The 22,324-nt window shown below is 48.4% G+C and overlaps 1 protein-coding gene across 1 annotated transcript in view; it reads right to left on the bottom strand.

Moving 5' to 3' along the window:
• Positions 1 to 19,407, bottom strand: part of LOC119393567 (pyruvate dehydrogenase (acetyl-transferring) kinase, mitochondrial) — a 57,386-nt gene extending 37,979 nt beyond the window's left edge. The window contains exon 1 of the mRNA XM_037660669.2: positions 19,142 to 19,407. Coding sequence (XP_037516597.1) covers positions 19,142 to 19,244 — 103 coding nt within the window. The 5' untranslated portion in view covers positions 19,245 to 19,407. The remainder of the gene's footprint in view (positions 1 to 19,141) is intronic.
• Between the last annotated feature and the right edge of the window lie 2,917 nt (positions 19,408 to 22,324).

Raw genomic sequence — 22,324 nt, 5'->3', positions numbered from 1 at the left:
CTTTCTCGCTCTTTTTTTCCCTTTCTCTTTCTCCATGTCTTCCGCCGTCTTTTTATCTTCTTATGTCTTTATTCCCTTTATTTCTCTCTTTTTCTCTCTTTCTCTATCTCTCTCTTTCACATGTTCGTTTTCGTTCAACCCTCGCACCTGCTGTACTCGGTAGTGGGGCTTGCCCAATTCCCGTGGCGCATAACCGCCCGAGGTTTTTTTGTTCGCGTTGGACAGATTGCAGTCGGCTTAAACCAGTTGAAAAAAATGTGAAGCCTTGAAGGTTGTGTTTGGGGTATTCAGTTCAAAAGTCCTTCTCCGACACTGCATTCTTGCCGAACGTATACACATGGCCGGGAATCCGGCCCACCGACTCATAGTTATAGGCAAAGGAAGCTTTGCATTAAAAAAAAAAAGTATACAAAAGTCGCACAGCGTTGTCGAGTGCGTCGAGTGTGTTTTGACTGCACGCTGCCTTCCCGCTAACGAGCGTAGCCAAGCTGAAATCTCATTTGACGAGCGTGCCTTGGAGCGTGAAACACGCAGTATGAGTTGTAGTCCACAGAAAGCCTCCAGACATGTGTGTTTACAGAAGTGGCCAGTTGCGTCTCTTTATTTTCTTCCCAGAGTTCAATTAATGATCATGCCTACAGAACGAGAGGAACTAGAACAAAAAAAAAATAACGCTATCAAACGAAAAGCCAGTCTTTTAGTGTGTGAGGCCATATGCTATGATATACGACAGATAATTTGTTCGCGATCGACGTGCAGACACGACACCGTGTCGCAAGCCTTGGATCAGTGGTGCGTGCGCCAACACAGGGATCGCTGGTGGTCCCGCATCCCATTTCCGGCCTTGGTGGCGTCTCATCGCCGGCAATAACGCATCGAACGATGAACTCACGTACCCAACGCATCACTGCGTGTCAACGCGTTCCGAGAACGCCGCAACTATAAGCACACATACGCGGTGGCTTTGCCTATGGTCGCATAAACACTGGCACTTCCACCATACGGGCCAGTGGAGAGTTCTGGCGGCAAGTTTCTTGGGAGCGAGTTCTAGTGCGCCACTATAGCGTCTCGACAAGAGACGTATGCTCGTGATGCAGAGGTGAAAGTTCCTAGATAACAGTGGTCATAGGCGTGCGCAGAGTTCTCAAATAGGGGTAGGGGAGCAAGTTTAATTGCCCCCCCCCCCCTCTCCAACGTTCGTTGAACGATAGTCAGATCAACATTCGCAAATTATTCAGTGCCGTTCTTCCATAAACGCGCTTTGCAGTGGGGTGCTTGGAGTGCGTGGATCAATAAAGATATTTTTCTAAGAACTGTGCTGTTCTAAGAGAGAGCGTGTCTCTCTAAACACAGTCAAATGAAGCCGAATAACGCCATCCCGTTAAAGGTATCAAACCTAAGCGACGCTAAAGAAGCAGAAGTCCTGTGTTACTACGTGAATCTTGTGGCGGAAGTGATAGGGCAGCGGCTTCCCTCAGATATCACTTACGCATAATGAAAAAAAAAAGACCTAAACGTGCGCCGTGTCTTGATTATCATACAACTTCGTCAGAAGCACCTAAAATGTGATGACGAAATTGTGTGATAATCAGGACTTGGCACTACTTTTACGTCTGTCTGCCATTATGCGTAAGTGATAGCATATAGGGAAGCCGCTGCCGTTACCACTTCCGCCACAATATGCACGTGTAGGTTTCCTGCTTTTAGTAGTAACTTTGCACTGAGCATTGAAATGCTTTAGTGCTCATAAAAGCTTACGTTCCGTTACGTCCCAAAACCCCCCGGGGCTTGCGTGGCTATACCTTGCGGCTTTCAAAGTTATTGTATCCCCTCTTATCTGTCTTTTTTCGATCACGTGAAAGACCCGCAGTCATAGGCGTGCGCCCGGGGGGGGGGGGGGGGGGGGGGGGGCGCCCTTTTATTCACCTAAGAGGGGGGGGGGGCAATGTCAGAGCCATAAACTGACATCATTGGGAGGGGGGGGGCGCCGCTGCGAGACCCCCCCCCCTTCCCTGAAGGGAACCCCGCGCACGCCTATGCCCGCAGTAAAGGAGAAAAGCGGCACTAGGCGTATACATATAGAGACGCATAGCAACAGGCAGCGTGCAACAGTTTCCTTCGAGGAGGCACTGCTATACTCCTACACTTAAAGCCCCTATACCTACACTTCCCGGTTCGGCTTCGGCGAGAGCGTCACTGGCTACCGCACCTTTCTGTGAACGTCGTTACGATGCACGGGAGGCGAAACGAATGGAAGCCCTAAGCACTCGGCGTTCATTCCGTATACTACTCTCTCCTGTACGCGACGAGACTTGCATTACTCAGACGTTGCGGATGACACCGTCATAGGAAACCGTCACAAGCAGTGACAATCAGCGCTCAATATAATATTGCGCCATCTAATTACACAATAAATTTTGTACTCGCTCCGTCCGTACCAAACGGGGTCAAGAAGGAAAATTCTGGCGATAACAGCACGATAAAGGAGACTGTTTTTGAGGTACCCTGAAATGCAGACATTTTATTTTATTTCGCCCATCACCGCAAACCACTGGTGTAGCCAGAGGGGAGGAATTGGGAGCTTGACCCCCCCCCCCCTCCCAAGAACAAAAGACACACATTGCTGTCTACGCTCCTGTTGCAAACGTCTGTACAAGAAGAACGTCGTGATTTTGTACATGATTAGTCACTCTGGCCACGTACATGCGAATGGGTATGGTGGGATACCCCTCCCCTTTTCGCCCATGTGACACGGCAGACGAGGAAAACTGATGTGAGGATGATTTCATGGTGTACACATAACGTCCTGTCCTCTTTCTGTGGTCCCTGTCTTATCAGCGCTATGGCTTCAATGAACGTAACGAACCAACTAGCCCAAAAGTCTGTACTCTTATACATCTAAATATCATGCGAGCTTGCTTTGCTCGCAAGATTTTGAGATGTAGATTTGATCAGACCCCTTTACTGCGACAAAGCTTCGCCACGGCGACAGCGGGCATTTAGAAAGGCAAAGCCTCCAGCTGTCTGCGCTGCTGCCATGTAAGCCAAAGAAAACCGTCAAAATGAGACCCGGTCGAGCTATGTAAAATGCGCGACACACATTTCAACTGTACCGGTAGGTCGAGGTTGCCCGACGCTGCCAAGGGCGAACGCAGCAAGGCAGCGATCGTGTATACAGACATAATGAGCGATCCCTGCTATTATTCCTCACTTATGAAAGACACCGCATTGCCCCTCAAAACAGGTTTTGACTGTACTGACAACAGCAGCTGAAAACCATGCCACGCAGGACAGACGGAGAGGGTGAAACGAGACGGGGAAGTGAGAAGGAAATAAATGTCTTGCAGGAAAGCGCTGGCTGCACAGCGTCTCGTGGACGTACCACACAGACGCCTGCGGCAGCGTAACGCAGTGCGTACGTGACGCAGTAACAGGAGACCATGGTATCGTCTCCGCGGAAAGTCGCCGTCTGTCGCGCGTTACTGATAACATACGCAAAGGAGCGTATAGTCGCTTCGTTGTAAAGATGAGAACATATAAATAAAACAAAGCGAAAACGCAGTTCCTGATAAGCGGTTCGTTGCCAGCGTATATCGTTAAATACATTAGTACCCACTGCGTCCGTCCGCCGCCATTTCTATGCGGCGGAGTAGACGATTGTCGAGGAGAACATCATATAACATTCACGAATGACATATGATGTGCTGCGTATAAGACAATCCAGAGACTCGTGAAAGTAAATGGCTCGCACGAGTGAACGAACAGCACAGGGCGTGCGCGATGAGTTGCAGAGCCGTAGTGGCGATTGTCTGCGGTTCGAATTTCCATTTGCAATTATGATAAGCGGTGCAGTTGTGGCATGCACCTGCATGTGTCACATATATAGATGCAAGTTCAGCACACAATAATAGCCAAACGATGGCATTCATTAAATATAATTTGCCTGCAGACCGACTGCACGTTATGATCAAATGACATCCTCATATAAAATCAGCTGAAGGTTTTGGTCGTCTTCACTATTTAATGATATGATACTTCAGCACACAGTAAAAGAAAGGCACGCACTCTACCATGAATACTGACGTCAAAGCATCGCTGTTTTGCTTAGTTTAACATATCAAGCTCGAGTTATGGAACTAACCGGAGTATTTCAGCACCACGTAGATGTTTACTGGAACGTCTATAAGGACGGATGCATCCTGTAGACAATGCTCCTTACCAGTTGACGCTAGTACGCCTGTAAGTGACTCAGAGCTATAGTACGAGAGAGGCCTTTGACCTGTAGTAGGCGTAGTCAAGCTGCTGCTGCTGATAATAGAATATACACTGCGATGACGTGAGGTATCCGGAAGGGGCTGCGCAGGCGCCAACTTCCCGTGCGATGGAAATAAAATGCGAACATATTAGAGAGTTTGAGAATTGGGGCCCCAAGGAGCTTGGGGACCCAAGAAGCTTGCGAGCCGCCAGGGCGCATGCGCAGAACCCAAGCCGCTACTGGGCTCTTGCGCTCGTGTTGACCCAAGACGCAAAAATAGAAAAGTGGGTGCCCAAGGCGTCTTGGGTCACCAGCTTGACGACACAGACGCAGCGCGCGCCACGGCGCAGTATGAACCCCGTCTCCAGGGGCGTAGCCAGGGGGGGGGTGGGTGGGAGGGTCCAACCCGCCCCCCCGAAATTTTTCAGTTTTGCTTGCCTATATAGGCACGCACACATACAAACACATGCACGAACATACATAAAGTATGGCTGAACCCCCCCCCCCCCCCCCGAAAAAAAATTCTGGTTACGCCCCTGCCCGTCTCGCATGATTTCAATTTCGCCACGTGTGGCGCTCCGTGCGCTCGACCCAACCCAGCCACATCGTTCGGCTTAATTCTCAAACTCTGCTGATCTCCCGAACGCAACAGCACGCTGCTCAACGCAGCTTGGGGACCCAGTGTCTTGGGTCCCCAATTCTCAAGCTCTCTATATATTGTATAGTGTGCAACGAGGATCTACAGATCTGATGATGTATGGGATGTATGGCTGTCACGGACTGCGATTTTTGCGACTCGGCGTCACGGCGAATTAACGGGCGCCGCTCTTCCCCGCTGACCGGCGGGAACCGCGTACTCTTGGAAAGAGCCGGGAAGTGCTTAATGGGGTGTCCTTCTTCGAACGTCGCCGCGGACGATTGATCCTTTGTACCTACGGCGGCGGCGGCAGGATCTTGCAAAGGCCGCGAGGTACTCCGAACAAGCTTTTGACTTCAAGACGCTCCGGCTGAGAGCCAAGCAAACTGACCATTCCCACGGGAAAAACTTCTGGTGGACAAGCCGTATGGCAGCACCCCAACAGATTGTCACCCTCGCTCAGTTGAGGACCCTCTCCTAATTAAAAGGGGGTGTGGTCAGTGTAATTTTAGGGCGGAGTTTCGAACGATGAAACGCGCATGATTGGACCCAGGTAGAGGTCCCTTGTTCCCCCAGGAAAAGGATGAGGGGACACGAGGATGATTTAAGCGCAGGATTTGGCCCTGCTAAGCAGGCTAGTCGCTTAAGGGGTATTCAGACGGATGAGAAATGCTCGGGGGGTAAAGGCGGAGCCTAGTGACGTCAACTCGCGAGGAGAAGTCGCCACAAATGCCCCCCACTCACACGGACGGGGCGAACGGAGGGGGAGACCAGTGTTACCAGACTACTCCTGTGGCTTGTACCGCCCGTTTCACCAGCTGCTGACGACGATGACCCCAGCTACAGATGACCCCAACTGCAGACTGGACACCCGCTGCCGCTCTCTGCAGGAGCAAGTGCAACAATGTGGCCAAACAAGAGCCAGAAATTCCGCCACATCCCCCACCGCCGGGGGATTGTTTGTCCTTTCGGGGAAAACGTCCCCGTCTCCTCCGAGGAGGCGCGGGGGGGTCACGCCCACTCGCTAATCCGTGACGTCGTGGTCACGTGATCCGCAACCCCCCCGTCTCCCCCGAGCATTCCTCCCCCGTCTGAATACCCCTTTACCAACATGGTGTAGAAGCAGATCAACAAGTATCCCTTCTAGAAGTTTTTAGTGTGGCTCTGTATCGGCTGGCCACCTAAACTTAGCCGTTCGTTTAGTTGTGACGAGAAATTAACGCCCACATCGTAGACATCGGAGCTTCCTCTCGGGTTAGCTCAACCTGCCCGAGATCGCCTTCAAGCACTAGCCTCCCGGAAACACCAGCGTTGCAACACCACCGACATCGCAGTCGTGCCAGAAATCTCTTCGACTTCTCGCTTCCGATCGTCGTGGACTCAACGCTGCCGGTCATCACACGTATGCCTTCACCTGTTTATCCCTTCGGACTTTCTCATCTGTAGTTTTAGTGTTCGTTAGTTTGTATAGTTGGTAATACTTCTCTCTCGTAAGCTGATTTATTGATTTCATATGTATTTTGTTAATCGTATGTATTAAGTGTTGATGTATTTTGTTAGTTCTAATAAGTGTTCTGCTACCGTTCCTTGTGCTGCAATATCACTAGAGTAAAGTTGTTTTGTTTTGTTTCCCACGCCTCTGATCTCTTCACTGTCTCTACTTACGTACGGAACGAACTAACCTGCTGTCATTCCCGTCGCCGACTTCGCGCCGGCGACGCTGGTGGCAGCTTGTAACAAAACTGGCGTCCGCGACGAGGACGTTCCGTACAAGAGTAAGACAGTGAGGGGTGAACGAGAACCGTGCGGACAGCGTAGTGATAGATCCGCACAGTTGAAGCGGTTGCGTCCGGCATACGAATTATGAGTGCACTGTTTTTATAATGGTGATATAGTGACAGTTTGCAGAATTGAGGGCATGGATTTTGATAAGTGGATCGCGTGCGGCAAACAGTTAGGCCTCGAGGGCGCCGAACTGGGACAATGGATTAAGGAGCAGCAGGAACAGGCGCAGGCGTTTGCCAGAGAAGAGCGGGCACTGGCCCGGGAGCAAAAGGAAAAGGAGAGAGAATGGGAGGAAAAGCACAGGAAGAGGATGCAAGTATTAGACGAGGAGTGTGAAAGATTGAAGCGCGAGTGGGAACGACTGGAACGCGAGCTAGACAGAAAGCAGCGGAGTGATGAATCCGTAGATGTAGCGCACGAAAGGTGCGAGGAACAGTCGAGTGCGGTGCAATTCAGAGCCGTAGAGAAGGCTAGCACGAGCGAAGATAACAGCATGTTCAAGAATGAACCAAGGTTGGAAGCTGCGAAAGATGCTGCGCTAAGAGGAGAGGCCGCCGAAGACCACAGTAAGCGCGACGAGGTGCTGTGTCAGTGGAACGCTACAGAAACAGCTAATACAGTTGTGGAAAATCTGGCCCAAACACCAAGTGAGTGTGTCACGGCGTTGGATCTTGCATGCGGTGTCCAAGGAGAATTCGACCCGCTAGGCAAGAATACCAGAGCAAGGTCATTAGATGGCGCCAAAGTACAGAGTACTGATTACAATGCAGTTGTGGACAGCTCCCAGGCGCGCGACCTAGGTTGTTCAGAGGAAAGCAGCTGCATTGTCCCTAAGCGCGTTAGGCTGTCCGCCAGTCTGCCGGGCAAAGAAGACGATGACTTGTTCGTCAGTCATTTAGACAGTGCGGGCGAGAAAGCTAACGAGAGCTTCGAGAAAGTTGATGAGCATCAGCTGCAAGCGGGATGCTCGAAGGTGAGCCCCAAGAAGAGGCATAGACGCAAGCGGCACCGTAGAGCGCGCAGGGCAGCAAAGAGCACTACACGTGTAAAGAAAGGCTCGAAACGTTGGAGTATTGTAGCCGGAGTGAGGCGTTTGTCATCTTTGACAAGATTGTTTTCCACGCGTCTGCGCCGCCAGACGAAAAGAAAAAGAAAGGCGGGTTGTGCGCCAATGCAGCCAGCAGGAAGGGGTCGGCTCTCCCGCGGTTCTATCCACGGCACGTTTGGTGGGGCACGGGAGTGCAGAATCCGTGGTTCCCAAGAAGTAGCCCAACGAGGGGAGGAACGCAGGCCTCCAGCGAAAAGCTTGGTGCGGTCCGGAGGCGAAGCGAATGGGTTTCGTGATTGTTGTAGTCGTTGTAGTACCCGTCCCGCAAGAAAGGCCCACAGGGCGCGACCGCCGCGTGTACGTCTCAGAGGTGAACGTCAGCCGTAAACGTTTGGAAAGAAGGTCGCTACCGGATTCGTTGGTTTGTTTTGAACTTATGTTTTAATTGTTATTTTGGTTTTCGGATGTTTCTTTTGGTATATCGGCTTCCAGATATTGTTTAGGTAACTAGTTTTGAGGTTTTGTTTATTTCTTAAGCGTTGTATGTTTTTCTTTTGGAGAAAAGCGTTGTGCAGTTGCATAACGGCACGCATCGGACACAAGTCTAGGAGCACTGCTCATGCCGGCACACGAAGGCAAGCTCCACCCCACAGCATATGCCAGCCGAAAGCTGCTTCCACGGGAGGCTGCCTATAGTGCCGTCGAACGCGAATGTCTCGCGTTGGTATGGGGAATTAAGAAATTCTCCATGTACTTGTATGGAGTACATTTTTGTGTCCAGACAGATCACCAGCCACTGAGTTATATCCAACAGGCAAAACAGCTGAACGCTCGAGTACTTCGGTGGAGTTTACTACTCCAAGAGTACCAGTTCACCATTACGCATATTAAGGGCAGCGAAAACGTGGGAGCCGATTACTTGAGCCGGATATAGTTCTTTGAGGTCTGGGGAGCATGTTAGCATTTTTTTTTTCCCCTTTCGTCGTTATATTTTTGTATGTGCGTATTTCATTGTATAAGAAGTGTATCTTGAGTTAATATTTTTGCTTGGTGCACCGGTTGTTCTTACATGTTGTCATGCACATGGAAGGATTTCACTAATGTAGAGGAGCGCAATTGTTTCGTTTTGTTTCGTAGTATACATTCGTGCAGTGTATTCTGCATTGATGGGTGCCGTGTACGGCTATTTCTTTTTCTTGTTTGTATGGCGCATTGACATTGTTCTGTGTAACTGAAGCTGGTACTCTAATAATTGTTTTTTGTTGTTAACTTGATGCACTCTCCCTATTATCTTGTGTAAGAGAAGGACAGTCTTTATTTCTCCATGGTTGGTGGTGTTCCGTTCCTTGGTCGAAAAATTGCCCTCCGTGTGAGCAAATGTTATGAATAACATTCTGAATGTGGGGGGCAATGTCACGGACTGCGATTTTTGCGACCCGGCGTCACGGCGAATTAACGGGCGCCGCTCTCCCCCGCTGACCAGCGGGAACCGCGTACTCTTGGAAAGAGCCGGGCTTCGAACGTCGCCGCGGACGATTGATCCTTTGTACCTACGGCGGCGGCGGCAGGATCTTGCAAAGGCCGCGAGATACTCCGAACAAGCTTTTGACTTCAAGACGCTCCGGCTGAGAGCCAAGCAAACTGACCGTTCCCACGGGAAAAACTTCTGGTGGACAAGCCGTATGGCAGCACCCCAACAGATTGTCACCCTCGCTCAGTTGAGGACCCTCTCCTAATTAAAAGGGGGTGTGGTCAGTGTAATTTTAGGGCGGAGTTTCGAACGATGAAACGCGCATGATTGGACCCAGGTAGAGGTCCCTTGTTCCCCCAGGAAAAGGATGAGGGGACACGAGGATGATTTAAGCGCAGGATTTGGCCCTGCTAAGCAGGCTTGTAGAAGCAGATCAACAAGTATCCCTTCTGGAAGTTTTTAGTGTGGCTCTGTATCGGCTGGCCACCTAAACTTAGCCGTTCGTTTAGTTGTGACGAGAAATTAACGCCCGCATCGTAGACATCGGAGCTTCCTCTCGGGTTAGCTCAACCTGCCCGAGATCGCCTTCAAGCACTAGCCTCCCGGAAACACCAGCGTTGCAACACCACCGACATCGCAGTCGTGCCAGAAGTCTCTTCGACTTCTCGCTTCCGATCGTCGTGGACTCAACGCTGCCGGTCATCACACGTATGCCTTCACCTGTTTATCCCTTCGGACTTTCTCATCTGTAGTTCTAGTGTTCGTTAGTTTGTATAGTTTGTAATACTTCTCTCTCGTAAGCTGATTTATTGATTTCATATGTATTTTGTTAGTTCTAATAAGTGTTCTGCTACCGTTCCTTGTGCTGCAATATCACTAGAGTAAAGTTGTTTTGTTTTGTTTCCCACGCCTCTGATCTCTTCACTGTCTCTACTTACGGGAACGAACTAACCTGCTGTCATTCCCGTCGCCGACTTCGCGCCGGCGACGCTGGTGGCAGCTTGTAACAATGGCCCAGTCAGGAAACAGTAATGTCCGTTTTCTTTTGCCTCATCTTGGTAGCACGTAACATTGTTATCTACACATTATTAGTATACTATACGAATACGGGAAAGTCGGCGATAGGGCCCCATCTGTATTCACGTAGCGGCCGTACACTGGTGCACTTACAGCAAAAGAAGGCCCCCGTGGTTGGCGCTAACAGCCTTGCATATTTTAGTTCAAAGCAACCAATGCCTTTGTGACTCATCTTCAACGCCATTCTAACAGCAACGTCAGCATTCGTACGTCAAGTATAGGCTTATTGTCCCTATCTGAGAGGGCAACACGTCAGCGTCCTTCAAGTTTGGTCGCTGTAAAACATCTACTGGGTAGCGCTAGTGACAATGAGATAAGATAACGCCGCGCTACTGTAAGCTTTCTTAAATTTGACCATTCTAAGATGCTTGCTGGTTGACAGAGACATTGATTTTTGTGCGTCAGATATCCTTTGCGGAGTCCAAAAGTGCAATGGGGACCGAAGTAAAGGCTCGTTCACATCTGCGACCGGCGCTGAGCCGCGCTCCCAACTAGGGCGGCAGAAATAGCATCTTTTCCTCTTCTCAACATCTCATCACAAGCTGCGACTAGCACCGCGGTCGCGCGACCATGCCAGCTGGTAGCAAAAGGCCGCTTTGGTCGCAAAGCGACTGCTTCAGTCGCTCGCGGCTCGATTCTTCAGTCGCCAACCTCTGAACCAATCACATGCGCAAGAACAGGACGTCAGCTTATTTTACGGGGAAATGGCAATGCTAACCATACGCGAGCAGACGTGAATGCCGTGCGGCGACGGGTATAAGTCGCACGCAGGTGTGAACATCGGTCGCCTTGAGTCGCTTTTTGGTTGCCAGTCGCAAACGGTCGCGCGACCGTTATTGCTATATAGTCACAGGTGTGGACGAGCCTTAAAAAGTGTCTTCGTGTAATTTCTAATCACTATAGCGACGGACAAATGTGATAGTTTAATAAACGTTTTTATAGTAAGACGAGGTCACCTTCTTTGACCTCCGCGGTCGGTATACAGTGCATGCGGAGAGACAAGCGAAACCGGAGATGACCGACGCCCCGCACGTTATCGCGCGACTGCCGTCGTTGGAGGCGCGTGCGACCTTCCACACCGGGCGAGTGACAAGGCGGCACGCCGATAACAGTGCCGACAAGGAGCGAGAGCACACAAACACTGGCGGACGACTCTTCCGGCACCACAGTGGTACGCTGTTCCGTATCAGCAGCGTCTATCGTCAAAAGGTTCATTATAGCGTCCCGGGTCGACGTTAAAGCGACTAAAGGGTAGCGTAATTTTATTGTATTAATAAAATAACCCTTTCAGAGTTCAGAAAAGTGCCCCTCTTGCAGCGACATGATGCTGCAAGCCAAAAGACGTGCAGAAAAGAAAATACACGTGGCGACGCCGCCTTGACGTTCCCGCACTATAACTCGCCGTGACTTCACAGATTTTGACGGCCGTCCGCTAGGGCCTAAATTTTTTTTTATTCGTAAAAATTAATAATGTGTTTAAGAGAGCCAGAGACTTAACAAGTTCAAGAAAGTGTTATGTGGCCCAATTACAAAAAGAAAAGGTAAATGACCGCGAAATCCGTTACGTCACACTGACACTGAGGTACAGAAGTTCGACCCGAAGTTAAAGATTGAAATTTGGACCTTTATTTTCTTCACCGATAACGAACCCATGATCGCTAAATTAACGACAACAGAGTCCGAGTTACTAACTTATTAGTCTAAACTTATTTAGTGTTTTACTTCATCGTCCTTCAAAGATAGTACGGATTACATTTTCGTGCACACATTTCCAGTCTCGATGGAAATTTAAGCCTTAGGGCGGAGTGGATTTTACGTGTGTGAAATAACATCGAAGATCGACAGTGGTATCACAAATATTGCACACCGTATACAAGAATTAACAAAAAAAAAAAAAAAAGGAGAGACGAGAGAGAGAAAGAGAGAAGGGAACTAAAAGCTTGCTATAAACGTACGTACCACATCGCGAGCGGTTACCCTATCTTTTCTTTTTTTTTTGGTGTACATTTCAATGCATCTCGTATGCTGCCTCAGAAACATCTGTGCTTTCCACTACAAGAGACGAATTGACGTTAATACACAGCGTTATACGCGAGCGGATTACGTATGCGCAGGAACTTTCTGAACAAACTATCAAGGTCTTCAACGTAAAGTTCCGGTGACAAAAAATCACTAGGACACAGGCGGACGGGCGCCACGAAAAATGCGAATTTCTGCTTCGTTAACATACAGCTCTTTCAATTCAAATGATGATTATGTCGCTCGCAAGAACTGTACTAAATGCTATTTAAAGCTTTTTATTTGAGACTGCGTTCTCACGCTAAGCGTAACTCTTTTTCGTTGTGTCCTATGGCATCGACACTTTTGCCCTCGATGTAGGGCGCATATGCCTCACTCAGTTGCAAGACAGACTTCGTATGCCTGGTGCAACAACGTGGCCTAATGAAAAAAAGGCGACTTAATACAACTTCTACACAAAGCAGTCTGATCTTGCGCGCACGGATTAACCAGTCCCATGCGAAGGGGGAAAAGAAAAAAGGTAAGGGGGGAAGGAGGTTCCAGCAAAATATGCACAGACGCCGACCATGAAGCTTAATAGCTTCAGACAAAGTCCGCGTCGCAGTTGCAATTGCCCCGCGTCGTATAGTGACAGATTCAAAAAGGGATTGGTCCTTTTCCGCATTCTGGCCTTTATACTTCAAAGCGTATCGGATTAACCCTGCCAGCGTCAAGCGACAGCGCTGCTTTTGCAAGAGCTTAACGCGAGAGCAACGCAGTCTGGCGCAGCGCTTATCGCGAGCAGACAGCGGGGGCGCGTTTTGAACCGCTTCCAGCCAGCGCCTAATTGTATAAGCTTACACTGCTAAGCCGGCTGTCTAGACAGGAATTGGCAAAAAACGTTAAGGCAAGGGAAAACAAAAGTAAAGACTTAGCGGGACTATATGATGGATGAAGCCGCGCAGGAGAGCGTAGGAGGAGACATCCCGACGAGACTGAAAATGTCTGTTGAAATTCGAAGGTAGTGGGTTCGGATCCCACCGACAGAAAGGGTGATTTTTTTGTCCACTTTAATTCACTTCAATTTATCATCACAATTACTAAACCACAGTTAAAAGAGACAATTAATGTTCCCTGTGCTTTCCCTAGCCTCACTGTCTGTCGGATTCGTTTGGTCATACGGCTGTGAACAGAGTCCAGGTGCGCCAATACGAAGTCTACAAGTCAATGCTTTTTTTTAAACGCATTGACATCATTGACTTTTTTCACGCACATTCTGTTACGGGTACGGTAATGTACGACCTCCGAAAAAACCTACGAGCCCTTTCCCGACGATAGCGCAGTCTAACAGAGCGCCCTATTATACGTCACGTCCCTTCAACTACCGTATTTTCTTGCGTACTACCAGCACTCGTTAGCGCTGGGTAACTATAGTGTTGATTAATGCTGGCTAATTGATAGAGAACGCTGCTATAAGCGCAGTTATAACACCATCATTGCCTGCACTCAATTTCAGAACAATGATTCAGACGTCGACTAATATTTAATATTTTTATCCCCATCCCAGTCCCAATTCTCTATGCATGTTTCACACCATTTTTTTTCTCCTATGCACAGTGCGACGCGAGCGATATGAGGGTCAATCATGCGACCCTCGATACTGATTTCCTCCTCCTCTATGATAATACAAACAGCCACGAAAGCGTTACCCCTAGATAGAGAGCACGTGGAGGTATTGCGAAGCAGTGCAATCGCAACGGGTGCACTTTGAGCCCAGATCGGCAGTAGCTCGAGTGGATACTTTCAGATCGCTTTCCAGCGAACGTATGGGTTGGGCCCGATTTGATTGGGCTTTAAGAACACACACACATCTTCATGCTTGTAGTGCGCTGCCAGTGGACACGGACGAAATAAAGAAACGAGGAAGACAACCCAGGGTGATACGCAAACTCACAACTACTTTATTTCGATCATGTACAGCCTGATGTACGTACAAGAAAGAAGGAACACGAAATGAAGTGGGGGGGGGGGGGGGTTCAGTGATAAGTATGTAGAACACAAAAACAAGAGAAATAAACACCATCACTAGCCCCTGTTGCCGCCTTATAAACACACACATCAGCCCTTCCTTGATAAAAGCAGTACCTCAAACAAAAACAAACAGTTATTTAATTCGGTTTTTTTATGGCGCAAAAGCAGCTGAGGCTATGTTGCCCCCCCCCCCCCCCCCAAAAAAAAAAATAAAAGAAAAAAAAGGAAAGTTATATTCAGTTTCGGCCGGTTTAACAATCCAAGAGCAATCAATTAATCAATTGACAAATCGGAAGAAATCGTCCGATCCCACTACAAAAACAGGAAACACTTTCAGCTTATTCGTCTGCGCACCCGATGACGTTTGCATCGTTAGACGACGTGGCAGAGGCCTGCCTGCAAGGTAGGCTGTACATTTTCGCAACAAAGAGTACCCCACCACCACATGTCAAGTGGTACTAAACTGCGCATTTGGACGGCGGCGTTGAAAAAGAAAACAGACTCCTACCCACAGCCAAATGTTTCACCATTCACTACTCAGAACGGTATTTTCCTTGTTTTGACTGTGTGCAGTTGGTCGTATCGTTACACTAAGCGATGTACGAAAGAGAAAACACGCACTAAATACCACATAGCCAACACGCCTTTCAGTTAAACGATTGCTGTATAGATAGCTTCAACAAGAAGGATGATTATGGGTGGGTATTTCTATAGTGAATGGACCCCTGAAATTACTATAGCACGTGAGGTGCTGTCGAAGCAGAGAACATGCGCTGCTGCAGTGCAGAGCTGAAACAGCACGATAAGATGAAGGAGCTCTCAAGAATTTCGCAGGATTCAGCTTCTACTGCATGCAGATGATAGCAAGGTGATAATGCTTGCATTTGCCTCCCTCGCTGGTAATCTTATCTCACGAGTTGCTTTCAACGAGCTGAGACTCAGACGTTGCACACAGGTGTACTAAATAGAGGTCGATTGCTTCACGAGTGACTATGAATGTGCTAAAAGCGTGCTTGCTGCCCCGTTGGATGTGGACCGTCAGTAAAGATTTACTAGTGGCACTGCGCCCAAACCGTATGCAATTGTAATGAGCGGACGAGAGACTGCTTAACGAAAGCGAGCGTACATCTGCAGCACGATTAACACAGAGCTCACATGTGGCACGAAGAGAAACGAATGCAAAACATAAGCGGACGCAAAAGCGACGGTTTCGGTTAGTTTTACTGTTCGACTTAGGAAGCTGTGTTATGGCGACTACATTGAATTTGCATGCAGGTTCACTGCAAACTTTTGCGACAACGACTTGTCAGGAGAGGCCTATATGCTCCTTTTAAAATTTCTGTGATTTTACGTGCCAAAACAACAATACGATGAGGCATGAAGATGAAGTACTGGATGATTCCGAATAAATTTTGACCACCTGTACATTGTGAGCGTTCAGAGCCAAATAATCGAAACTCTTCATTGCACAAATATAGTTTGGTGATGTTGGTCACGTTAATGGAGTCATTCATGACGTTTCATGTCATAGCAAGGAGAGCATTTATGAAGCGTGTTGCATTAGTTAAGTCGCACGCAGAGTACAAAAACGTCATCAGCCATTTCTGTGTTTACTGCAGGACGAAGGCTTTCTACCTCCAATATCCCTCGCGCCAGCTGACACCAAGCCCGTGTATCTTCAAAACGTGGCTCGCAGTGCATATGTAAATGTGCTCGTGCCTTGTACACAGTCTGAGCGTCCGCTTTCCTACTACTAAGGGAAGTCTGGAAATGCCTGGGCGATTTCACGCATAGCAGTAAGCGTATTCACCGGAAAGAGGTCCTGACAGCGAGAACACGGATGCAGGTACGTGGAAAGGAACACGGTAGAAAAAGAGAAACGTATTCAACGAGAAGTGAGACTTTTGGCGAGCTTTTTAGCGTATATTCTACTTTAACGTCTTATTTCTTTCTTCACGGCGCCAACGAGCGCCTGGATTCGCTGTTCGGTCACGGGGAAAGAAACTGACATCTTGTTGACGTACAGACGCTCCTGGAAGCACGACTAGCACAACGGACGCGCGGCGAACAGGAAGTTGCCACAGCGACTGACACGACCGACCCGGTTTGTTCAAGGTCATCGTTCGGAGGAAGGCAGTTTGTTTGTAAACTCCACGCATGCGCGCCCACGTGTCGCCTTCACAAGCTCTCGTTGAGTAATGAATCTTGATCAAGGTCATATGGTCTTACGAAAAGATAGTCTCTCAGTGTTGTCATATATCGTTGATCGGCGAATGTCGCGGGCTTGGTGAATTCGTGAATGTCGCTTATTTTGAAAAAGTAAAGAAAAAGTTCGGACAACAAAAGCACGGTTTACCTCCCTCCGATATTTCTTTTGAGTACACGATATATGAGGTTTGCAAGGATACTTTAACTCATAGCACACACAAGAATAGCCAAGGATTGCGACGACACCTGTCTCCACGTTGTTCACCACACTTGAAACCGCGCTAATTGTAGAATACCAATTGTTTTAAAATTCCACCCCGGCTAGTTCAATAATGCGTGCCGAGAAGTGTACGATAGCAGGGTTTTTTTTTTTTTTTGCTCGCGTGGAATGCGACGGCAGAACAGATGACACAGCAGAGATGTGCGAATCGAATAATTTATTTCAGGTCTCATTCATTAAAGAATTGTACAGGTCCGACATGACTCCCACAAGACTTTTGTTTCTTGATCACGTACCCTTTCTTTTCCTGAGCTGTCGCAGTCATAACATCAGTAGAAAGTTACGTCACCCCCTAGATGACACGGTACGGTTAAGCTTTCGATAACATCCTTTACGCTCATTTTTGACCCCGCTGTGCCTCTCTAGCTTATCTTTCCGAGATTAGCTGTGCAGAGGCTTGCATTTTTCCCACCTTGTTTTTCGCGGCAGGGACACGCCTCTTACTTTGCGTATAGGTCAAGCGCGGCAGCCGAATACGGTGAGTACTTATCCACTAGACTCTAGAGATAAGCTAAAATACTTGAACTTGGTGAGACGCAGCGAGCGCGAAGTCGGCAAAAGCGAAACAGTGCTGCGCTTTCTCCTTACAGCACGGGGAGGTAGCGAGCGCGGGAAGTGCCAGTCAGCCGGTTTGCTCGGCGGAAAAACAGACCGGTCAAAACCGGATGGCTGCTGCGGCGGCGACAAGCTGCTTCCACAGTCCTGTACGAATCTGCTGTAACACAGGTGGAACGGCTATAAAGCGCTCGCAAGCCAGCTCGAGGGCGTAATGCAAGGGGAACGATCAGGATATCATGGACATATACGGGGGGAGGGGGGGGGGGTTCAATGTAAACAAACGCCAGCTGAACAGATGTTCTGTCCAATGATGCCGCACACACTTAACGTTTGATACAGATATGAGCTGCCTTATCGCAGCTGCGCTAAACACAGGTATCACATCAATATCGTTCTCGTGCAAAGCTTCCTGTTTTTTTTTTTCTTTCTTTTTTTTTAAGCGCTGAAGAACTACTTCCCTAACTGGTCCCTGTGAGCTGAGCTGACCAGAGCTATATTAGCTGGACTCAGAATTGTGCCGAAACGTCGAAAGCACCCACTCCTGTAAAGAACGTACTTTTTACATTCGCTGTAACACGTATGCATATAACATTGAAATCAAACGTCTAGTATGAATAGTTTCTCCTTCGTCCGCCACATTTCTGCGTTCATTGCAAATTGTAAGTGTACTACCACACCGAGATGACAATGCGAGAACGACGCCCAAGAAATGAAAAAAAAAAAGTAATTTCGAATAACTTGCAAGTATACTGAACAAGCGCGCATGGTAACGACTATGCTTAATATACGCGAGTTCTTTTTATGTTGTACTGCATGGAATAATATAGCCGAAGGTAGCTGTTCATAAAAAAAGACAAATAAAAAGAAATATGTATATGCATTTGCGAAAATGCTTCGAAGAATGACAACTCTTATTAAAGAAAAAATAAAACTATCTGAAGCGTCAAAGACGTTTGCAGAGTGTGCGATTATGCACATGTTAAGATCAAATGCTTGTTTACAAACAATGCAATGGGATCAGTGTTCAAGTAACAGCAGCAATGGATCTCTACTACGTCACGTGATTTTACTCCAGCATACTCGCTTGCGGGAAAAGTTTAGACCACCCAGCAAACGCAGCTGGTTCATCCTTTGAAACGACGCAACAAAAAATGACAAGGAAAAGGAAAGAGTAGGAGCAATTTCTGCATCGCAACCGCATGAGATGATACTCGCGAAACACTGATACGGCGCGTCTTTTCCTTTCGGCCGCAGACGCTGTAGAACGATTACGTTACGCGTTGCATCAGACTGCTGCTGCTGCTGCTAGTGGCCTCCGTTTGAACGACCCTCTGTGGTGCCCTACATATGATCGACGACAGCGCAATCACAAAGCCAGCGGTAACTGAGAATCACAGCGACGCCGCGCTCATGTGCTGCAACTTGCAAACGCTGTGTGCACAAACACAGCTGAAGATGCTACGATGCCGCAACATTTATTGCGTTGCCCTAACAGAAAATAAAAACATATAAAAACATATAGCATAAGTGTTTCCGACGAAAAGCCTAACTGATCAGCATTGTGTACGCTGACTAAACGAGCACGGACGGGCAATTCTTCCGTGCTGCTGTTTCACGCTTGATTCACAGCTTACATGTACCCAATGGAACGGTGTATACGAAACCGATGAAATTACCGTGCCAACATGGAGCGCTGCTGCTCAGCGAAGCTAGATCACCTAGCTCAGGGCAAAGGTACTGGAAATGTTCCCATCCGGGGCCTGAATCGCCTTAAATAGCGTGCAAATACTCACCGAAATCGATGAACTGCTTGATGGACAGCGGCGACGGGTGGAAGCGGGAGTATTTGTCCAACATCTTCCCGATGTCCTTAAGTAGGCGCGCTGTGATTCTCATTTTGGCCTAAGGTTGGAAGCGGTCGTCAAAGAGCACGAATTTCTTGCATTCGGGGTAGGACAGCCGGGCAGCCGAGATGTGGGCAAGCAAAGGAACACCGCTCACTGGGGTCGGGAGCGCCTCGCTAGTGCATTTTGAAGCTCGATCGCTCGATGTAGCTTGGGGGCTTGGGTGCTGCGGGAAGATTACCGGGCGAATGTAAGGTGTCACGTGTGGTCTCGACGTCACTGCAAAGCTGTCACACGCACGTAAGCAAACAGGAGGTGTGTCTACGCTTGCAGCTGGCGATTGGTCCGCCGCGGCAGCTGACGGAAGGGGCTCGACTTTCCGCGATTGATCGGCGAGGCAGCCAGGTTCAACATGGCGTCCGCCATCAATTTCTGTGATTATATAACACACTGGTTTTGTTTCAAACAATAATATAACAAAATAACCTTTTGCTTAAATAAATAGGGTGAGATAGCGTAAGAGGCTACGAACATTTTACGGAAATCTGAAAACGGTTGCTATTGAGCTTACAGTAATTGATAGTAGATGGCAGCACAAAGCAATAAGCGGCGTCGCAAAGTGGCGCTGCGAGTGCGTCGCTCAGTGCAGCAGACGGCGAGCTCGTACAAAGGCCATACAAAGCGATTTCGTACCGTCCTATTGATTTAATCTTACGGACGGTGCTGAAGCAGTATTCTAGTAATCTTCCGTCATATGGCAGCTTTTACACAGAGTCGTAATGAAAGAGAAAACTGAAAAAAGACAACAAAAGTGTGAGGGTTTTTGCGCCACAAGCGCGATATATGATTATGAGGCAGGCATTAGGGGAGCGCTCCGGATCAGTTTCGAGTAAAGTCCCTAGATTTTTAGAAATAGATCTAATGACTTTAGTTTCAACCACCAGGGGTTCCTTAACGTGCAAGTGAGAAAACTCAGTGACGACTCCTAAAGCAGCTTTGAGAAGATGTAGTAACGTTGTAGTCAAGCTGCACATCTCAGAAATAAGGACGATAAAAAAACGCACGTAATCATTCCACCAGCTATCCGAAAGAAGCATTTACATTAAAAAACAATGGTTTCTTTCCTTTTTTTTTATTAGCAAACTCACAGTATTTCCATGAAGTGGTGTCCTCGCCGAGTATAACACAAAATTAAATTCAAAATTCCGTAATCGAAACCATTTCTCCAAATGTGTTTCTCTTTTGTTTTTTGCAAATTACTAGGTGTTACAGCCTTCATGCCTTAGAAAAAAAGAAAGTAAAAAAGAAAGCCTGCAGAATTTTATGTGGCGCTCCCAGTGCTCCTACTTGATTACGGAATGTTTTCAGTGCACCATTATACCCTTAGGCGCGCGCAGGGTTCTTTATTACGCAGGGGCGTAGGCAGAAATTCTTTTCGGGGAGGGGGGGGGGCGCACCTTCTTGATCTGAAGTGGGGGCCGAGCAGACAGATATGATCGAGTGTCATTTTAGGTTTTGCATGCCATGGCAAAAAAAAAAAAGAAAATTAATTCGGGGGGGGGGGGGGTGGGCACGGGCCCGGTGTGCCACCCCCTGGCTACGCCACCGCTACTACAGGAGGGGGGTCGGGCAGTTTTATCACAGCAGCTCCGCCCCCCCCCCCCTTTCCTCCTCCACCATGAGTTGGTCGAGTACGAAAGAAAAAGAAAGCTTCTCAATTGATGCAAAAATGCAAATGAAGCGATGACGTGCTTCTCCCGACAGTCTGCCTTTGGTCCCTGGCTTTCCGAGGGTAAAGGCGCGAAGTAAACAGTTCTTAGAAAGCAACATCAGTGGTCTTAGGGCACCATTATCGTCAAAAATCTGCCCCGTCAAAAAGGACGGGGCAGGTCGGACTGAGCAAAGGTGTGGGGCAGACTAGGCGCATTTCTTAGATGGTTAAAGGACCAGCCGAACCCCCCACCCCCACCTTCAGCGCCAGTTCAGTGTCTTATTGCACAATCAGGGTCTTACGGTATGTGAGCCTTATTATGGGCTTGTTTCTAGAGATATGTCAGGACTACACGTTTTAATTGCTACCGGTGGGCAGACACTCTGGCGTTGAGTTTGGCAGGAGAAAAGCGATGCAGTAAGAAAGATTAAATGAACAAACATTTCATTCAGTCAACCAATTAATTAATGAATAAAAAAAAGCCGTAGTGCTCAGAATGGGAATCAGCTAAAATAATAAGGTCACCTTTAAAAAAAAAAGAAAAGCTAACGCCGATGGTGGCTAATGATCTATAATGTTGGTTATCTGCTCTTATAAAAAAATGCCGCCCTTGCACCCTGTGGTGATAATCGACCACCGAAGCTGATTGTGTGTGTGTGGGAGAGGCGATGTTTATCACTGGGTTTATCAGGTCTAAGCGCCCCTTTATGCCGAGCAATGAAAAGTCGCGCACGTTCGGACGTGAATGTGGATGACTAGCGAAGCCGTGTAGCACATGGCACAGAGGTGACGCTGAATTTTGACTAAAGGTACAGAAAGCCCCTTTTGAATGTAGCGTACGCTCCTTTAACGTTTTTCGTTTGGCCAGCATGCGTCTTCTTGCCACGACATGCGTCGTCTTGTCCGGTGGTAGAAACATTTATTGCCAGTGTGTGAACGTGGGGGCCGAGCCCCCTACATGGCACGTGGGTGCTCCCTCACTGTGAGGGGGCACCCTTACAAAGCGAAGGAAATCCCCTGAAGCGCAATCCTCTTCATCGCGCAGGAGATGATCCGGCGCTGATCGAAAGCAGAAGTGCTGGTCGTGATGGACTTCCAGTAAGACACCGCCCCAGCCGGTGATGGGGGATGAGGGAAGGTGGGGCATGTGAGGAGGATGTGTAGGAAACCTCCTGGTTTGTCGCAAAGTTTGCACGAAGAGAAGAATTGGTCTGCCGCGTTTGCTCGGCGTTTCGTGCCCGATCTTGAGGAGCCAATTCAGCAGCATGCGTCTTCTTGCCGCATTCTCCGTTTCGCGACACTTTGGTGGACTAGTGGTGAGTAGCGGTGTTTGCCAAATTTCTGTTACAGATACGTTTTTGGCCGCAGATGACTTCTTCGTTTTCAGCAGGGTGTCGGAACGAAATGTTTTTCGTTTCGGT

Source organism: Rhipicephalus sanguineus, chromosome 5 (assembly GCF_013339695.2).
Source record: "Rhipicephalus sanguineus isolate Rsan-2018 chromosome 5, BIME_Rsan_1.4, whole genome shotgun sequence".
Lineage (NCBI taxonomy): Eukaryota > Metazoa > Arthropoda > Arachnida > Ixodida > Ixodidae > Rhipicephalus > Rhipicephalus sanguineus.
Note: the sequence above shows the minus strand (reverse complement) of the source record. Positions and strands in the feature narration are given on the sequence as shown.